The sequence below is a fragment of the Xiphophorus hellerii genome, chromosome 16 (assembly GCF_003331165.1).
Source record: "Xiphophorus hellerii strain 12219 chromosome 16, Xiphophorus_hellerii-4.1, whole genome shotgun sequence".
Taxonomy (NCBI): Eukaryota; Metazoa; Chordata; class Actinopteri; order Cyprinodontiformes; family Poeciliidae; genus Xiphophorus; species Xiphophorus hellerii.
This window is the reverse complement of record NC_045687.1, coordinates 7,634,526-7,656,029: the sequence shown is the minus strand read 5'-3', so window position 1 is coordinate 7,656,029 and position 21,504 is coordinate 7,634,526. Positions and strand designations below refer to the sequence as shown.

The 21,504-nt window shown below is 38.0% G+C and overlaps 1 protein-coding gene across 14 annotated transcripts in view; it reads left to right on the top strand.

Annotated features, from left to right (window-relative positions):
- The window catches only part of srcin1a (SRC kinase signaling inhibitor 1a), a 109,628-nt gene that overhangs the window by 21,941 nt on the left and 66,183 nt on the right, over positions 1 to 21,504 (top strand). The window contains exon 1 of one of the 14 annotated variants that reach the window (XM_032586659.1): positions 17,858 to 18,023. The exons of the other annotated variants lie outside the window; for them this stretch is intronic. Coding sequence (XP_032442550.1) covers positions 17,999 to 18,023 — 25 coding nt within the window. The 5' untranslated portion in view covers positions 17,858 to 17,998. Of the gene's footprint in view, positions 1 to 17,857; positions 18,024 to 21,504 lie in introns of those variants that run through there. 14 annotated transcript variants of the gene reach the window in all.

The following is a 21,504-nucleotide window of genomic DNA, read 5'->3' as shown; positions in this document are numbered from 1 at the left end:
TGGTCACATCTCATTGATTTTCAATCACTTCTGCGGAGGCACTTTAAAGAATTTAAAATAATTTCAAATATCCTCAAGCTGGAAAAAAAGTAGGGTTGTGGTTGCATTACAGCGTCATCTCTCAGCTTTATTGATCTGCAACCAAACTTATTATAGAACAGGCTAGAATGTGCTAATATTGTAACCAAGTCATATCAAGATGAAATTTGTACAGCAATGTATTTCTGAAAGATATGATTAGATATTTTCTCTTTAATATACTTCTATTTAAATTTATTGCCTTTGCAATCTAAGTAAAAAATCTATAGCTGCATAGAGAGAACACCTACTGGTATAGATTTCTGTTGGTGAAAGACTGGTAAAGTGCAGCATCTTGCACATACACAAACTTTGTTCGTGTAGGGTGGGGTGACTCTGAGCCAGCAACTCAGTCTGTACCTTGGGCCGCCAGCACTGTCTGTGCAATCATGCTCCCATTGAGAACGGCCTTTCATCTCGGGCCTTTCAGAGTACCCTTTCAGACTCAAAAATAGAGAGATGGTAAGATGTCGATCAAGAGGGAGAGAAAGCGCCAGGAAGAGAGGAAAGGAGGAAAGTGCTTCTGCAGCCGCGAGCGCCCGTCTCCAGTCGTCTTCATGAATAAGCCTGCTTGTGATGAGGAGCACAGATGCTGAAAGAATGTATAGCAGAAAAAGCGAACAAGAGTGAGAGATGCTGTTATTTAGTGTGTTCACCATGTTATCAGTCAGGCAGACTATTTAAACCCTTGCCGTATTCTAACTTCAGCATCTCTTAAAAACATACTCACTGAGGCGTAAAGTTGCTGTGGGAGGGAAATGGTCTTTTGCTGTTTCAATACAGTAGATTACATTTAAGTGTAGAGCAAAGATGCATCACTCAGTTGGTCATAGGATATTTGCTGTGCATAGCTGAGTTTAGCAGGTTGAGTGGATGGACACTGGAGGTTTGCTGGGGGTCCAAGGGGAAGAAATGTTTGGGGGTGACTACCAGGTGTTCCTACCTGATGGGCGGCCAGTCGGCCAGGTGTGGGTGTTGGGATGCAGTGATGGTGCTGTAGCAGGTAAGCCTGTTAAGCTTCAGGAATCCATTATACACAAAATTAAAGCCAACAGTAGGAGTTACACTTTAAAGTTTCCCTTAATAGCTCTAAATGTGACAGGATTCTTACACCCTGCTGGTTTGAAATGTAATTTTGCTAGAAAATAAGTTGCATTTGTTTTAGGTAGAAAATGCCTCCTTTTTATTTTCTATGATGGTTCGCTGTGTTTCTTTTTTGCTATGTGTAATATTTATATAAGGGAAATAAGCTACAAGTTTTGTTGTCTATCATAAATGATTTAGAACTGCTTTGTATGCCAAGAAAAGCCTGAGAAAACATTCATTCCAAACGTGTGAAACAATTCTTGCTTCTGCCCCTGTAGATTCTTGGATCTGTGTGTGTTTGCAGGAGTAGATTTATTTTTTTTGTATGGCCTTTAAAACTCATTCAGTTTTCTGTGTGAGGTATGGGTCTAATTTAATGTCAAAAAGAAACAAATACTTCTGAGTTGTGGTGAATCGGTCAATGTAGTAAAATCATATTTTTATTGATCATTACGAAAACAATATAAATTTATTTACAGCTTCCTGTTTGTCTTGTATGTCTCTTGAAAGTAGGTATTTATATACTAGAATGGATAGAGAACTCTGGAAAAATGTGTCTGGAAATGGATCTGCAGAAACACCATTTGTGTTTCCGCACATATCATTTATCTGCAAATAATATCTGCTAATCCATGAATATGACTTTGACCTCACAAAACACAGTTTTTGAACCATTTATATAATAATGGTTACAAGATATCACACTCATTTTCAATTGGGACGAAATGTCAAAGTGATAAGATTTTATATCCAAAAGGTCAGCGTTGTTGTAAAAATCACACTGACCTGTGGAAAAACACCTTTTCTGGCTTTCATTCAACACAATTCTCCATCGTCTGTGGGATGAATGGATACTTCAAATTGACTGGCTGGTGAAGGCAATAATTCTGCACTCATGAATTTTTATGATGATGGGATATTGATGCAAGTTAAGCTCAGCAGTTGTGCATCCACATATATTGAGCATCTGTAAAAATTGTTTGGGATAATTTTCAGAATTCACAAGGAAATATGATGATTATGACTTCCACCTCAGTGACAAGGCAATCAAATGATGTTAATTAGTGCTGGCACTGTACCCACCCAATCAGGATAAATTCTCTACAGCTATGAGCTGTGATAAAGAAAATCACAGTGAGCATGCATGCATATGTTTGTGTGCTCAACAACCTTGCTTTTTTAATAGATTATGATCATGGCATCAATTATTAATAACGATTATGAATCTTAATGAATTTTTAGCAGCAGAATATTGCCCTACTCCTTCGACAGCTTGTATGAGCAACCTGGGATGTTTTTGAATTAAATTATGCATTTATTGTAACTTAGATTAGTGTTGGAAGATGCAGCTCGACATTGGATTGCTTGTCACTTTGACAGCACAGCTTTTACATTGGGTTGTAAGGAGATTTTGGAAGAATTAAGACAAATCATTTATTATCTTGGTGACAGCCTGAGAAACGTCCTTTTGTTTGGAAAACAAAGTGAAGAAGGGTGGCGCTAAATGGAAGTGTCCTAGCAGAGAAAGAGATTTGGAGACAGTAGGAGGATTGGCAGGGGTGTGCGTGTTTGAGATAAGCGACAGATAGATGGGAAGCCAGGCAGAAGTCCTCTCCCACACGCTGGAATCCCAGCGATGCCTCCCACAGAAACTCTGAAGCACGCTGCAGTTACACTGTCACGCAAGGACATATGAAGGACACAGGCAGAGGGAGACAAAAAGGATGGCTCTACCTGGCAGAGACCGTTCACACTTAGAGGAAGGAGAAAAGATAGACCTTTCTATTTATTGAATGATAGTGCGGTGGCTCTGGCTCGCCTTTGTAAAAGATAAAGAAAAAGAACTTTTACTGGCCATTTAAAGGAGCAAATTAAAAAGTAATACCGCTCTTTATTAAAAAGAATTAGGTATTATTACTTACAAAAGCTTTTAAAAGCTTCCACTTAATGCAGTGAATGGGTGCTGTAGCTGGTAATGATGTAATTTTATGCACCACTATATGAACACTGGGTTTGTCCTTTTTATGTTACTGGAAGTTAATATGGTTTTATCAGCAGGATTCACATGTGAAAGTGTGGACATTTTACAGTATTCACCAGTGTTCAATTTATGATCTGAAATATACTAAGGTAATCGTCTACATGTGATTTAAATAATTATTTCAGCATACATGGTAAAAAGGAGGAATCCTTTGCCATAGTTTTATTTTACTAGATTAATAAGTACAAAACCAGGAGAAACACATGTGCAAACTTATGGTTATCATATTTGTGCATCACCATTTATGTTTGGTGATAATATAAAGTATCCTCAAAGTACAGTATACTCTGGAGGTCATGGCTTGAAGATGCCAAAAGAATCTCATAATTTGCAAAAGAATATGAACCCTTTTCTTGAAATGGCCATGGTTACTACAGAGGCAAATACAGCAGATTTTGATAATCAATCTCAAATATTTTTCTGGCTGTCCAATAAAATCTACATCTTCAGTCATATAAATGCTAAAAATAATTTAAAAAATGCTTCAAAGTTGTACCAAATTCACAATTCAAATAGTATTCAATAACTGCAGAGTTAATTGTACAGGTTTGAAGGGAAAGGGATATCTTCATGTTTTACCTTTTCAGATGTTGGTTTGAGACATTAAATCAAACACTGCAGAAAAACAGAAGTAATATTAATAGAGTTATATAAAAAACTTGTTAAAGGCCTAGTATTCTTCGTGGCTAAGCTGAATAAAAGCTTTGTCATTTTAGGTGATGTGGTATGTCTTGTATTCTCTTCATTCTGTTTCTGTGTTTCACCTAACCTCCCTTCCCTACTGTGCCGCTCTCTTTGCTCCTTCCTTTCCTTGGTAACCGTATCTATGCAGCAAGGTGTGAGCGGGGCTGTTGGGGATTCTCTGATTGGCATTTTTGATCATGAATAGCATTTGCCCGCAGTCTACAGAATCCTTTGGTTTCTACTTGGCACACAGCAGCAAGCTAATACTCGGTGGCTTCCATTCTGAAGAGATGTTCATGAATAAGTTGGAAACCAACCGCTGAGCTTGTTTCTGCTCGTTTACATTGAAGTCTTTTCAGCGGTTTTCTTGGTAATATTTCAGCTTGATATTTTTCCCATTTATCTTAAGCTGGTAGACACTGATGGGAAAGATGATTTCTATGGTATTATTGTAGGTTATATGTGGGTCAAGCTTTGCGTGACCGACAGGCTGCCATTATCACCACCCAAATACACAAAAGACCAAGAGCGTAAAAGTGCTGGGAGGGGCAAATGGAGGGGTGAGTTTCTGCTGGTCTCTTTCTGACAGGGAGAAGAGACTGAACATCGATCCCATGGGTTTCCAGCATGGAATACATACTTCCATATGTTTTCTTTGGAAGTATAGTGGTTGATGCTTACTCATGCTAAAATCCCAGGATTTAAATCACAGGTGTTAAACTCCAGTCCTCGAGGGCCGCTGTCCTGCAGTTCTTAGATGTGCCACAGGTACAAAATGGCTTAATTACCTCCTCCTTGTGTAGATCAGTTCTCCAGAGCCTTACTAATGACCTAATTATTCTGTTCAGGTGTGGTGCAGCAGAGGCACATCTAAAAGCTGCAGGACACCGGCCCTTGAGGACTGGAGTTTGACACCCCTGATTTAAATAGTTTGGATGTTTTATTTGCAGATAAATGAAGAAGTGTGGTTCGTTTTTTTTGTCAAGGCTTTTATTTGTCTTGTTACAATAGCCTGAGATATACATATGCAGTTGTTGACCCCAAAAGTTGTCATCAGGATGTTGAGATTACAAGGTCTTATGGTCTTTTTCTATCCTGTCACTAGTTGACAGGGGTCACACTCAAAACCTGGCTTTACTCCCACTTTCTCTCATCACTTTGATTTTAATTTGGATACAGCTCATATTTCAAATCGTTTCTTTTCTTTTTCTTCTCCTTTCAACCATATTAACATTGTGCAATTTTTCGCCTCATTTTCTCTCTCTGTTGACAGCCGCCCCTATCTGCTGGCAACCTAATTTTTTCTGCCAGTGACACTGATGTGTAATCGGGTAGAGAACAAACAAACAAAACAAAGGCCTGGTCTTTCATCTGACCTACAGAAGTTAGAGATGACCTGGTGTGAACAAATAAATAATAAAAACAAAAACAAAAGAAAAGCTGCATAAATCATGTCATTGTGGGTAGGTCTAACGTGGATCCAATACTCACATTATATTGCTTTGGCTTGTCTGCAGCAACCTGGGAATTTCATCTTCTTTTTATATTTAGCCATGTGAAGGAGTCTCGAGGTCAACCGAATCCTGCTGAGACTTGGAGCGTTTATGAAGACAGATGACAGATGCTGCCATCAAGGATTGATGGCAGAATAGAGAGCATCCCATTAAATTTGACTCGATGGCATCCTAGATGGTAAAAGAAAGATGCACCTTGAGAGCTGACAGAGACTTGGTGAAATTAGATTGCCACTGTAAGGATTAGAAACATACAGTGCCATACAAAATTATTCACAACCCTTAAGCTGTTCCACGATTTTTCAACATAACAATCATGAATTTTCACTGCGATTTTATATGATAAGCAAACACAAATTAGAGCATTATTGTGGAAGTGGAAGGGAAATGATTGATGGCTTAACATGTGAATTGTGGCTTGCGGTCGCAGGTATATTAATTTTCTCCTGAAAGAGAGTTCTACCTTGTAGGACTACCTTTTACTGGGTAATGTCTTCTCTAGCTTTTGCACATTGTGACCGAGTCTTTTCTTGGCAAAAAAAGCAAAGGATAAACCAAGTTGGATGGAGATTTTTATTTTAACAGCAATTACAAGATGTTGCCACAGATTCTTATGTGTTTAGGTCTGTAAACTAACAGGGCCAGTCTAAGACAAGAGCCTGCTTCGACCTAAATATTCCCATTGTAGCTCTAATTCAGGGATCAAGTTAAAAGTAGCTATGAGCAACAAACAATGATCTCCTTCATTATGAAAAAATGCAAAAAACAATTCTATTATAAAAACAAACTAAATATACTGTTTTAATGAAACCTTCTAACCTGATTTCTAATATGCAAATCATTTTAGTTGTACTCTAGGCTAAAAGAACATGATAAAAGTCACTATTTTCAAGGGATATTTCTTTTTATTTAAAGAAACATATTCCCACTGAATGATGCTGCCTCTTCCTTATTTCACAACAGGAATGACGTTTCAGAGTAATGTGCAAAATTTAACTTTTTAGGCTAAAAGTTCAATTTTGGTCTAATTTGATCAGAGAAACATATCCCATATTATTTCCATTTATTAGCAATTATCATTTACTTGGTAGTGGTCAGAATACAAAATGCATGCCACACTTTTCAAATTATGATTTGTTTAAAAACTGAACACCATAAAATATTTAAGTCACTTCTTATTGGTCCATCACATATGAACATTTCTAATATACCTAATGCTGAATACTTTTTGCAAGGTACTGTATATTACCTTCAGCCTTATGTAAATAGTTTTACACTCTGTCTGCTTTAGCCAGTGAAATCACCCTGGACTGAGTGACAGCTTATATTGTTGCTTTTTGATCCAATGATTCGTTTGACAGTCAAACAACCAGAAATATCACATTGAGTCACGCTGCTCTGCTTTTAAAGTGAACAGATTGTAGGCTGCAGTTTAGGGCTACAATTTTTACATGATCATCTAAATTCAGAGGAAAGGCCTGGGCTGGAAGTGGGATTTCAAGCAAAGGCTGGGAGTTCCTCTTGGATCTGTCTGGCTCTAAGTAGTAAATTCTCACATCTCCCTTGAGGGAGCCCCGGATTACCTGCCTGTTAACAGGGGAATTTCCTTTGGCTGCTTTGCAGGCTTCATTTTTGTGTCTCTTACAAAGTAATTAGAAGTGTCATGAATATTGAACGGATAAAAGATTGAAAAAAAAAAAAACCTTGAAAGCTGACAGATGAACTTGTTTTTTTTTTTTTTTAGCTTAGAAGCAAGCTCTTAGGATTTGAAGTACCAAATATAACGGTGAATGTAATAGTTTCTTTAAAAAGAACACATGAACTGCCATGATGTTTTTTGTAAGCCTTTTGTGTTTTTTGTGTTTGGACTGGCATTCATTTGAGTGTTTTTCTCTGTATGTTTTTGAAAAAATATTACATCAAGGAACTACTTTCCTTCCGTGGAAATATAATGGCTCACTGAAGGAGTATTTCAGCTGCTTTCTTCATCATAGGTGTTGAATATGCAAGGAGGAATCTCTCATCTTTTACTGATTCTAGTAGCTTACCACGGAATTTTTACTTACACATTCAATCTCAATGCAATCTCAGTAACATCCTTTTTTTTGGATAAAAAAACAGCATACCACACTATTCAAATTTCATATGAATCATTGCAGGTAAAACTGACGTTTAATAAAATGTTACTGTACCATATGTGGGAGTGTTCAAAGGCCTTGCAAAAGTGTTAGTCCCCTTCAGTATTACAACATAAAACTCAAGTTTATTTTATTGGGATTTTATGTGATAGACCATCACTAAGCATTGTTTTTATATTTAAAATGTGGCATGCGTAATTTTAAATACTTTTTATAACCATCTTCTGCTGCATTTGTAGCTGCAAGTCTTCAGCAGTTTTTCTCCATCAACTTTACACACTTAGAGATTTAAATCTTTGTTGTCTTTTCAAGTAAACTCAATCTTATTCAGATTGGGTAAGGAGAATCTGTCGACATTAATCATTTCTTAATTCCTGGCACATATTCCCAGTATTGTTTATGTTTGGACTTTACTCTGAGGTTTTCAAATACTCAAATGTACATTAATCTTATTTGTTTCATTGCTACTCTTGTTGTGTCTTTATCGTTATTGTTCTGCTATAGTCTTGGGCCCTTTGCAGGCTCCAACAGATTTTCTTCCTGGATTTCCCTTACTCCATTTTCTTATCAATTATGCCAAGTTTTCACTTTTCCCTGCTGAAGAAAAGCATCACCACAGCATGATAATGTCTTATCATGGGGATGGGGTCTTCATGGTGACTTACAGAGTTAGCTTTTCCCCACATCCAGTATGTTGGCTAAGACGTTTAAGTGCCTCAACTAACCAGAGTTTTAGGTGCCCCTGGCATGACTTGTGGCAAACTTCACACTAGGCTTCCTTTGGCTTTCTTCCAAATGTGACTTTCTTCTTGCCGCTCCTCTATAAAGGCAGTATTTGTGGCGTGCGCAATTGAGCATTGGATGCCAACAAATTCTCCCACCTGCGCTGTAAATTTCTGTAGTTCCTCTATTGTTACCGTGGGCCTCTTTGCTGCTTTTCAGTTTATGTTCTTGTTCCCCATTCTGTTTGTTTTGGTGGTCAGGTTTGCGGTTTTATCATTCTTTTTTCTATTTGAAGAGGATGGATTGAAAAATGCTCCATGGGATGTTCAAAGCTCATGTTGTTGTTTTATAAGCTAATCTACTCCACAACTTTATTTTTGACTGCTGACCTATTGGTGTCGTCATTGGTCTTTATGATGTTTGTTTACAGATGTTTGATAACTCTGAGTCCTTCACAGGACAGCTGTCCTTACACTGATAATAAACTATACAGAAATAGACTATATTTACAATAAGTTCACTTTTCCATATATTTGGTTGCACTGCATTCTATTTTAAGGATTTCAAGGTAAAAACACTACACATTAAAATCACATTAGGTTTATGGTTGTAACATGACAAAACATAATTTTACTTTGGTAACTTGAAGCACTTAGTGGATGTTTTCATTATTTTGCCATCTTAACAGAAATTAATTTGAATATTTGTGGGTGCGGATGACTCAAAGCCCAAATTAAATTCAATCAATCACCTCCAGAAGACTCTTGCTTGCCCTGTTGAGCAGAGAAGGAACAGAGAAAAAAGCTCTTTTAAGTACCTCCTTTAGAGACACATCTACATTCTCACAGCCAAAATGGAGTGATTTTTCATATAACATCACACAAATGATTAACTCTCACCATCAGTAGACATTTTGCATTTACTATTTTCCCCTTCTCCATGCAGTTCATTATTGCTGGTTCTTCCACTCACTTTTTCAAACAGATGTTTAACAGCAGGTAATTAAATTTGCCACTAGTAACAGAATTGTTTTTTGTGTTAATTATATTAACATATGTTAATCAAATTTAATCATAAGTATCCCTTTTGATGTGTTAAAATCATTAATATAGGCAAGACTGGCTAAGCTTCTATTTTCCAGTCTTTTAGTTTTAATCCTTTTATTTTTCTCCCAAGGACTATAAATTTTAACACTCACAGAAGCTCAAACAAGCCATTAAGCCCCTTCAATAATAAAAAAAACTTCTTATAATTTGCCACCCTTGAAACGTTAATTCTATAATTCAGGGTTAAAGGAGTGATGAATGTGTTTATGTGTAGTTTTTTGTCAGCAGGAAAGATGGATGGTGAGAAAGCCTCAAGGCCACACCTGAGCTGCACAGTATGGAGAATGTTTTAAAGTCAAGGAGCTCACACGGCGATGCATAGCACTAGTGTGGACTTGAGGCTTTCCTATCCTCGCTCTTCTGTGAAGTTAAAACTCCTGTCGTCATAGCGGCAGTTTGATGTAGTGGTGTAGTCCTCAATGTGAAGGCTGCCAACGCACAGGGCTGAATGTTAAAAGCGAGAGCTTCGCAAATTAACATCTGAAAAGAGGGAGTGACAGAGTGCAGCCATGATGGAGCCCAAGTGCAGTGCTGCGTAGCCGATACCCGATCGATATGTCACAAAGTCCCGTCCAGGTTGCTGGGGAAAGGACCGGTCTCCTTCAGACCTCACTGACTCTTTGTTTCCTCCAGTGTTGCATCCTAATTCATCCACACTGCTAGAGGCCGAGTCAGTCTCTTAAACAGTCATTAAAAAGCTCCTTAAAACGTCACAGAACATTGCACTCAATTTTTTTTTTCCTTTTATTGATGCAGGTTTCGACATGAGCATTTCAGTTCCTTGTAAGGCAAACCTCCTTAATTACTGAACATTACGGCATTTTAAAATTCTAACCATCAATATTTGTGACCAGCACAGATGATTGCATTTGAGCCTGTAAACTTGTTGGAGAAGCAATCTCAAATGCAGGGTGTGGAAAACACCCTGACAAGTTTTTAAAGGAAAGAAAACTGCTCTTGTCAGAACGTGGTGGTCATCGGGGAAGGAGGATTGATGGATAGACCTTCAGGGGACAACTTCACAGAAGTGCTGAGCAAGTGCAGCAGCATGATTAATGTAAAGCCCTCTCTATATTTGGAAGGCTGTCGGACAATTTTAGATTTCCTGTATGTGGAGGTAGAGGCTGTAATTACATCCTATAGAGCCTGTTTTAGTAAAATGAATCTTGTGGAAATCTCTTATAAAACAGGTTTGCGCTGAAGAAAGTCAATCTAAGACTTTGATTTATTCTTAAAATATGTTTTACTCATACTTAGCAATTAATTTTTTACCAGCAAATCGAATGAGAAACATTTGCTCTGGTCAGCGGTTTACGTTCAATTACCACAGCATGAATTTCAACTTTATTTAGGCTGCTAAATAATTTATTCAAACCATTTTTCACCAGAGGGGAATAAACGAAACATGCAAATTCAACGAATTTAAAAACCAATAATTTGGTGCACAAGCGGATTTTATGTGAACCACATAAGGTGAAAGTTTAACAGCAGCACTACAAGTATACATATGCAATTTAACTTAATAAATTTCCCTGCAAGAGAATTTCCCTTAAACAATTTTTTGGCATAGCGCAAGCTGGATATTTGACCATTCTTCCTGTCAGAATCTGTAAGTTTACTGTAAATTACTTGGTTTCCTGGCAGAGAGTTGAATATTAAACTCAGCTCACAGATTCTCAGTAGAGGTAAGACGTGTGCTTAGGATTACTTTAAAATACAAAACATTTAAAACAACTGACCCATACTGTCCCTCTTATGAAGGGAAATAGGAAAATTGGACATAAACACCATGATTTCTGCATGATATGCTGCCACTTATTATCTGAGACACTGAATATTGGTTATTTAATACATGAAACAAAGGCTTGAAATCTTTCAGTCTGTATATGAAATCTATATAATATATAGTTTCATTTTCTAAAACAAGTGTCAACAAATATTTATTTTTTTCATAATACAGTAACTTTTTCAGATGTACCTGTATTGATGTGCAACACTTGAATGTCTGTTTTGCAGTGGGATGTTGTTCAATTTTCCCTTGGAGTGATATTTATTGACACATCACTGTGATTCCCCTCTGTTCTAACATTTACAGAAGCTAACATCCCAATGCGGGCCTGATATCTGATTTAAATTCCTCTTGAGGCAAACATTAATGATGGAGAAACTCACCCACACAGTGACGAACGTTGTCTGACACACATTCAACATCCAGTGAGGAATAAAGCTGAAACAACAAAAGGTTTCAAAAGCTGATTTCATCAGTGCCTTTCACTTCGCCTGACTCACTGATGTCTGACTTGGGTCATTTGTCACCAAGCGCCACAGCACAGGCTTTAGGGATCCTGATCACATAAAATTGAATTATAGGACCCCAAATACAATATATTACACCTGTGTGAGCCATGGTATAGTTACCGACAACTCTGAGAAATCCTCGGAGAGGTGTTAAAGGATGGATGGTGGAAATAGCATGGTGACGGTGTGGTGAAGAAGCTGAATTTTGATTTTCAAACTATAGAAAACTGGACAAAGAGGAGCACTTTTTTGTGTTTGTATACATGTTTGGTCTGATCCTGGTAAACTCTCAGAAAATATTCATCGAATCTTAAGCTTTTTTACACTTTTGTTTTGCGCACATCACTCAAGCTCAGGCCTAAAATTTTTATAACCATAGTTGCAGGAATGTTAATTTCCTTAGTGGCAGCCTACTGTGTGTGTGCTTTTTATATAAGAAGTCAGAAAATGAAATCTTTTTTGGTCCTATGCAGACCACTCAGCCTCAGTGACTCACATTCATTGTGAATGCGTCGGAGAGATTACCTAAACGACACTCAAGTGGCCGTAAATGAAGCAATCTCCTGCGCTGACTATCCATTACTGTTAGCATCATGATTAGCTTGCAGCCATTTACTCAGCAAATCCATCCATCCATCCGTCCATCCTCTCGTTTGGCTTCACCCACTTTCCTCTTGCACTTCTGTCGAGGCCCTCTTCTATTTCATCAATATCTGCATTTTCTAGGAGCATCTCTTATCAGCTTTTTTTTCTTTTCCCTTGGATTTCCTCTTATCTCTGCCCCATGAGGCTGGAACTGTCCTGTGTGGCCAAGATGAGCTGTAATGAGACGAGCACTTTTGCCTCTTTGCTCACCTATCGCATAGAGATAGTAGATTCATTTCCCACTCTACAGCTCTCTCTTTCACTGTGTGGGACAGTTTAGACGCAGCATCACAATCAAATCTACCTTAAAAGGTCAAACTTGCATTTACTTGACTTTTGACGCAGCCTTTTCTGTTTCATGTCAAGATACTGCACTCATGTTGAAGGAAGCATTAGGAGCTGCAGGCAGAGGGCAATTCTAAACCTCCAGTGACACAAACAGCACTGTGTGAGATTTTGGAGTCATTTCAGTTCTTTCAGGGGTTTTTTAAGACGATCCTGAACAACATTTATTCAGACTTTCTGCAGGTTTGAAGAAATCATTGAAAACTATTGTATCTGTATTTATTTACATGAACAATGGTATTTCAAAATTACATGTAAACCTCTCAATAATTAGTGAAAAAAATCTTTGTTGGCATTACATAAATTAAACCCTACCCATAATTACTGACCAGCCTTTTCTTGTTTCTGCTGCTATTTTAATGATTTATTGTTGGTGATGTGTTTACTCTTTGCATTTGAAAGGCATCACCATAATCTTTTGTACCCTCCGCAGACTCTGGCCGCGCAACTCCAAAACAATAGAACATATATGTTAGTAAAAGATTACTTAAAAAATGTAAATCTGCCAGGTGTATGAACTATAAATTTTTTAATTAAATAAATGATTTTTTTATTCAGTGTTTGACATCAAATGATTTGTTTGAGTTTTGCTCCAACACAAGGATTGTCACTAATCCTATTTTTTCTGGAAAAAATAATACAAAAAAAACACAAACAAAAAGAAAACAGCCAAATGGCCTTAGTAAAAAATGATGAAACTACTTGCGCTCCAGTTGACAACTCTTATTTTTGCTTAGCTTGATTTATCTGGAATATCTCAAATGTATTTCTGTTTGTAGTCTGACGAAAATCTGTGTACTGAGGTCTTTGGTGTATCACATACCGCAGAGTTCCCATACAGTCTGGAAATGTCTGGAAAATAATAGGATTTGATTAAACTATTTTCCATGTCTTTAAAAGTGGAAGCTATAATAAGACCACGGAAAGATATTTAGATTTTCTAGATTTTACTTTTTGTCCCTTTGTCTAAATTCTGCTTGTTTGACCTCTGTAGGAGGTCTGTCATAAATTCGTAGTGAACAGTTGCATTTATTCTTTACAAACTGGCAAGATAGGGACTAAGAACTCTGGAAATTGAACGTGGGAAAGTACTGTATGTCATATTGAAAGAAAAATTTTTTCCATAACCCTAGAACCAAATGTTAAATAAAAATGAATGGATAACTTTGAACTGAGCTGAGTCAGGTGCAGCCTCCCAAGGCAAATTGAGCATAAACTGTCTATTTTTTAAGTTTGCAGTCAAAAGTCTCTTATTGTTTTTTTTGCACCTTATTTCAGAGAAAGATTTGCAAAATTTATTGCACTGTGACATTGAGGCTGTCATGTGGTTCAGCCTGCAAGTATAAGCTTAAATAACACATTTTCTTTAAACAGTGGCAGCAAACACAAACAGTTTAATAAAGGAGGCATTAGGGAACATGCTCAAAGCCACAGCAAAGAAGTGGTATGGAATAAAACAAGTAGAGAGAGCTGGATGAGGATGGAAAGATGCCGGATCTTGATAAATGACGTAACAGAAGGGAGTGAAGCCTTTGCGAGCACAAAGACGAGGGCCAGTGGGACCAGAGGTGAGAGTTAAGAAGGAAGGTGGGTAGGCTGGAGAACTGAATAAACATCAGGATGATTGAATGTGATGGGGAGAGGTGGAGAAAGAGTCTGTTTTCCAGATGCCTCACTCAAAAGATAAAGGGAAGGAAGGAGTGCTGGTTATCTCTGGGGAAATGCTCAGAGAAGGAAGTGGAAGATGGAGGAAGGGGGCAAGTAGGGGGCAAGTTGAATTTTGCGGTAAAATAAGCAGCAAAGTGCAGGACAGGATGTTAACAGCAGGAAATACAGGGACAATGTGTTGTGGTCTTTCTTCCGTAACCAATTATGGCCTGTAATGACCAAATCACTTATTTGCTGATAGGGTTTACCAGTAATAACTGAGCTAATAAATCTCAGATGACTTATTGCGGCCACACAGGCACATACAGAGACAGCTACACACACCATGAAGAGTTTACTCAAAAGAAGCAAGTGTTGGCTTATCTGTGCACTGGATCACAACATGCTCTCTACTGCAACATTAAGTAAACCTGGTGAGATGCTAATGCAATTACAACACGTCACTTCTGTACACAATTCAGAATACCGTAATTAAAAGGTCAAAGAGGACACGTTAAGCCATTAATTTCTCATCTGTGTGTATTTGTCGCCACTAAATGGCATGGTGAGTAGAGGGATGCTGCTAAAAGGTAGAGGACATGGTGTTTGTTGCTTATTTACTTGTCCTTGTGAGGCATTAACTCACATTGTAAGCTTAACAACATGTTTCGTTTTCTTTGTCGCATGTTCAAACAGCCACAGATACGTTATGAAAAACCTTGCACTCACATGCGACAGAATTCATGTTCGACACTGCTGATATGCCAGAAATAATTTAATATATGTCAAGTCACCTTGTGCCTTTGCATGGAGATTCCTTGGGGAAGGAAGCTGTGCATTCAGCAGTTGTCTAGCCCTATGTGGCCATTGTTAAGCTCGCAATGCTCAGTGGGTATAACCCGGAACAACACTGAGACATCTGCAAGTTTCATTCTCAGCTCTTTAGAAGAAGACTGGTGGGTGTGTCCTTGGTCTTTGTCTTTCAATCCATGTTTTTTTTTTGAAAATGCACAAGAGATTTTGTGAACTCATGGGTCTTGTAGAGTAATGTTTACAAATGGAAAAGTATTCTAGACTTCGTGTTTCTGTGTCTCAATTTTGAGTGAAGCCATTTATGGATTTATTCTGTATCATCTCATAAAAAGTCATACTGGACAAGTGAGTTTGTGTTTTTATGTCTGTTTTGAACCCTCAAAATCCCCAGCCAGTCATAGATTGTGTAGCTATCTTAGTTTTTTTTTTAAATAGGGTGCCTCTCTTCCACTGTTGCATCATTCTTGCACAGGTAGGGGAAATGCTCCAAAGTCAAGATTTCTATGCAATCAGATGTATTTTATAACAATTTGGAACGAATCAGACTGTTTTTTATAATTTAGCTATGCATGTGTGGGTTATTTTCAGATGCTCCAACTTCCTCCCACGATCAAAAACATTCACGTCAAGTTAATTGGCCACTAAAATTTATCCCTATGCACATGTCTATGCTGCAATTCAATGAATTAGAAACCTTAGTCAGGATGTTCTCTGTCTAATGACAGTTGGAGATGCTTATGTGACCACCTCAGCCGGTAGAATTGATGAATTGGTCCTAAAACTCACTATATGATTGTATTGTATTTGTTTTTTTTAAAAGTTGAACCTGGTTGTGGTAAAAGATAGTGATTCCCTTCCACTGTTTCCACATGTTTGCGTAGGATGAGGGATTGCCGTAGAGTCTGAGTGCAATCAGATTAATTATCTCAATAATACAGCAGTAATATGACTTTTTATATGTTCCTTGTTACATTTCTGAGTTTGTTTTGTTGGAACTGAACAAAATCTCTGTTAACATTTGTTCTGTTGATACTGACTCAAATGTCAGTCAATCACCCCTTTAATTTTGTAGCCAATTTCTGATTCCTATTTTTTATAAAGTGTTGTCCATTTCAATTCTAGCCAATTCCTAATTATATAGAACACATAGGAAAAGTGATCATTAATTATTCATATGAGAACCAGAGGTGATGACATACCACATTTTATTGCATTGACATTTTAGACTATTTTCAGCATTTTGGGTTAGGGTGTAGGACGGCTAGCATATCGAAATAAACATTGCTTTCTTACTGAGATTTTTCAAAAGGCTGTCAACATTTCTAAATGCAGTATGGGCCATGACAGACAGAGACGAAAATAAAATAAAAAATACCGTAGCAACTTTATAGTACTCCTTTAGCTTTCCTCTTATCTGCTGAAGCTATGTGCCTTATTGCTCTCTCGAAGGCTGAATAAAACTCAGACATATCTCAACCTGTCATAGAAAATTTCATTTCCCTTTAAATAGATTTTTTCCATCTTGTACTTCCTCTAATTTCAGTTTTAGATACCTCAGTGATCCTGAAGTTATGTGGCTTTGTATCTTTTCCACAGCTTTTTTTTAGCTTGTAATGGCCCGGTGATTGATCAGAGCCATCATGGTGCAAATACTCTGATTGTGGTCACCAGTCAATTTCTCCGGGCAACCATAATCCTCTTCAAAAATTTCAATATTTGGTCTCCTACTGACCTTTTTTCTTCTGTGTATGATGGCCTCTCAGGTGCAGATCAGGACTGAGTCTTACATATTAATCAAACATTAGTGCTGTCTTAGAGGAGCAGGCCAATGAAGGCTCTCCCTTTATCCACTTTTGGTTTAACCCACTGCCTCTGGTCAGTGTGATTTCTTTGCAGACTTTTCTCGTGGATCTAAGTTTAGACCCACTGGTGTCAATTACCACAGCACTTCTCTTGCCTCCCCAGACTGTGATTGGCTATCTTTATTTGAGCAAAGAAGTGCCCTTGGGGCTGTGTACTGTGTGTAGATTGTGTGCTGCTTTGATTGCAGGCTCTTTTAATAAGAGCAGATCAAGATGCAGAGATTGATGAGCTTTTCTGCTCCTGTGGGCTTCAACAAGCTTGCGTTCTAATTTTGTAGACTGATGAAATCAAATGTGAAATTTTCTTTCTCAGGATCTGCAGGTGGAGGAGAGGAAGAATGTGGGGATGCAAAAGTAGAGACAGATTGAGGTAAACAAGGAAGGAAAGAATGACAAAAACTGGAGGACAGGGAAGGCAGGTAGGGAGCGGAGGTGACTGAAGCAAAGGATGACTTGCCAGTGGAATTTGTAATCCAGGACTCTGGCTCGCTGACAAGCGCTGTCATAAACACACACACAAGCACACATTCCTGATCGGAGAATGGCCTCCAGCACAGAATCAGTGCATCCAGGTCTACATTTAGTGGCTAGTTGGAGATGACCTGTTTGAAAGGTGTTTTAGGGCACGAGTGAGCCATGTTTTCTCCGCCTGCCCTGCTAGCTTGGCACCACCACTCAGATGGACATAATAAGAGGGATGGAGGGAGCAAAAAATAAGACAGACAGCCAGGGACATGAAATCAGACAGAAAGGAGAGAGGCAAGTTCAGAATTGGCAGCCTTACTTGCCTCTCGTCTTTGTGTTTTCCAGTACTCCTCCTCACTCCCTCCTCTTTCTGAATCCTTTTGTCCCTCCCTGCCTTTGATTTTTCTTTTTCCTTTTTTATACTCTATATTCTGCTTAAGACAGTGGCCAAGTGAGGTGGTGACAGTACTGAATGAGTGAGGAAATGTATGGATGGATGGGATGACTTAGGCAAGAAAACAAACTGAGGGACAGAGGGCTAACAGGAGCGAGGATGGAAAATGATGGAAAACTCTCAGGTGGGAACTTGGAAAGCTCCCCTCACTTCTTTAAATAATTTTTTTTCTCTATTTTGTATTTTTTCCTGCGCTCTCTTATTTTAGGGAATCCTTTCCTGCTTGGTGAAATAGCTCAGATGCTGGAGGTGTTTAATCTTGATAACTCATGGCGTTATGGGACTCACGGAACGTGCGTCACAATGTGTTTGTGTTTGATTGTTGGTTGTTGTCATGATAGTCACGTAGCTCTGCTGTCTGCCTCTGCTTGCCTCCTGGATGTTCAAAGGCTGTGGAGCTCGGTGGCTCCTCCAGGAGTCAAGCTGTTGCTGCTGTTACTGCTGCTGGCTCATTCGTGTCAAGCGTCTTCACAAACTCTGCTATAGCTTCATGCATGCCCTATGGGGAGGTTTAAGTCATTTGTAGCCAGTCAGGTTTAGTTCCTCTTGTTCCAGCTGTTGCTTCGTTCGCTGCCACACTGAATCACTTCCCCGGCTTTTAATAAGAACTTTTTGGGTCTTGTTGTTGAAGCTTATTTTAAATTCCTCTCAGTAAAGATGTCAGCAAGCCAAAATCCAAGCCTTCAATCAGTCAGTGTCAATGCTTCCTTTTCCAACCATGCCTCATGTTCTTTTCCCAGTCCCTCTGGTATCTGCTCACATTCAGTGACAATAATAGTGTCTGGGGATTCTAGCAAGATGATGTTAGCAGGACAGCTGGGCCTGTTACACTGGTTATTCCTCATAATTACATCCACTCTAATGGCCTCGGTGACGGCGTGTGTTAGTGTGTCGTAGGGTTACAAAGCCCAGAAGCCCAAAGTGTCACTGAAAATGACAAGTGATTGCTACATTTTTGCTAGATCTCACATAAACAGTTTAAAGTTTACAATGTAGGCATGCAAAAATGGCACCTTCTCAATTAGACAATGCAATCTGGCAATATTGGGTCAGTTGGCTCAGTAACCCACAATGGAGGTCAACACCTCACCTCCCTTCTTTCTGTTGTTTCATTTGCAGCACACAATGTCACAAATTAAACATGCAAATGGGTGTGAGTGTCAGTGTGTATTAAACCCATGAAGTAATCCTTGTTTCAGCAATTGGCCTTTTCATGCTCTCTTGCATTGTTGCTTTTTGCGAAGACACTTTGCCCACCCTGTTAATTAGTCAGGTGAACCCCAAGAGTTCAAACATTATTTATTCATCGAGTCCTCAGTTCGATCTCATCACTGAACAGTGAGTTAGTGTGTATCAGCGTGTGCTTGTGTGTGCATTTAGGATCAGCGCCAAGAGGATGTAGGGTTCAAAGAGTCAAAGTATTTAATATACAGATACACACACACCCACACAGACTTGAAGGAGCTGACTTTTAGCAAATCAGCAGCTTCAGAGATTAAAACAAAGCAAACTCCCCTTGAATAAATTATAATTTTTCCCTCTATTGCCTCTCAATACACCTACACACGGTTGTCTCTTTTGAAGGAGTTTAAAGGATTCTAGACAGCTAAAGAACAGGTAGTGGAAGATCAAAAGTGGGCAGCTGACATTTTCTTGTGTGCTGAGATTTCTTATAACTGTAGAGCAAATAAGTGTTGGGCGTAATGCATCAAAGTCAAGTGAGTATTGAAAAAGGTAGTGTGCTTGTCCTTAACTACTGTCTTTTTCAGTACTCACCATCTTGAAAGTAACACTTCTTTTTGTAATTGTAAAAATGCCCAGGTGAGAGCTGTGCAAAAGTCTGGAGCCATTGCATTTGTTTTGCTTTTAAGGGATAATCTTTTGTCTAATATTTGAAAAGGCTATTGATTTATGGTTCTCTGGGATTTTAAAAGGTGTTTCAAGGTTCTCTTTGAATACTGATTGATTATTCTCTCATTCTCACTATTTTTCCTGATATTTTTCACAATTATGCACCACATTGGTTATTTGGAGGTTTTACTTGTATCTTTTTTGCTCATGAAAGATTTTTGTTTGTTCTTCCTCTTTGCTTTCCAGTCATATCACTTCATCACCAATTCTTAAAACTATTTCATACACATGGGTTGCCATTTTTTTCCCCTCAGTTTCATTTTGTACCCTTTAACAAACAATTTTGGATACAATTTAATTTTTTGTTGTGAGCCTTTTTGAAACTTAACTATAACAAATTATGACTTCTTTTCATGCTGGTAGATATTAACAACTGAAGTAGAAAATTTAATTTCCTTCAGTAGAGATTAGAAAATTACTCTAAATTGTTATCTGTCAAAGCAGATACAAAGCATCACTCTGATAAATATTAATGGATGTATTGTTAGCAAAAATGTAAAATGACAACAGGCTCCTCATTGTGCCTGAAGTAGTGTAATCAAGAACACAAATTCACCAAAACAAGATAGATGTAGTTTGTAGTTCCCATCAGTGTATATACAGTACATACATTACAGATTACTTTCTGAACTCAGTGATTGCATCCAGCAGATTAAATTGAAATTAATTGAATTGATCTAAATAGACTCAGCTGGATTTTATTAAACCAGAAATGATTTTCTGCAGTTTTCTTCTAGTAAAATTTGTTGGTATGATATATAGTTAACTAACAATTAATAAATAAACAAAATTCAATTGAATGTAATAAAAGTCTTTTTCTTGCTCTATTTTTGCTTTTTGTATATTTAATGCTAAAAAATTTCTAACTACTGTATTTTGCCACAGCTGCATGATTGAACAGATCTGGTTCAGCTATTGTTGTTCTTATCATAGCCCTGACACTTCTTTTATTCTAAACTCTGCTCAGGTTTTTTCTTTAGTAACCACTGTGCAAAATTATGTCACGGTCACATGAAAGGACTTGACAGAAAATGGGTAAAAAGCTGCCAAACTTAGACAAAAACAACACTGACAAAAATGAATAGGAACCAAAACATTACATGAAAACTGGTAAGCATTTAGATCATTTACACAATATTCTAAATGTGTTATTTACATATATAAGACTTTGTGCAGGTGTGAATATACTTAAATGAATCCTGGTGGTTGATCACATTGCTGATTTCAACTCTGTATTATTACTACCAGCTAATTGTTAATTCTGTAGTTCAGAGGCTGAATAAGTATGCACTCATCCAAAGATTACATTACCAGCAATTCACTAACATTTGCAGCTTTTGTGTGCAGTTTTTCTCCAGGAATGGTTGAAATGCTTGTTGAATTTCAGGAGTCTTGTGTGTCAAAAGCACAGAGAAGAAAACAGAAAATGTAAGAGCGACACTGGTTGAGAAGAGGAATAGGAGAGGAGATGATGAAGGACCTTTGGCAGTATTTCTGAGAGCTCCATCTTCCCCTCAAAGTGTGGTTTCTCTTTGATATGTTTTCCTTTTTCCTTGGCAGTCACGTTGACACGACACAAACGCTCGACCTCTGACTTTACAGTAGTTCTCTCTCTTTGGGGATCCGTTATTTTTAGAAGCTATCAGCAGCCGCAATTTTTTAGAGAAATTGTTTTACCTGCACTGCTGAGCTTC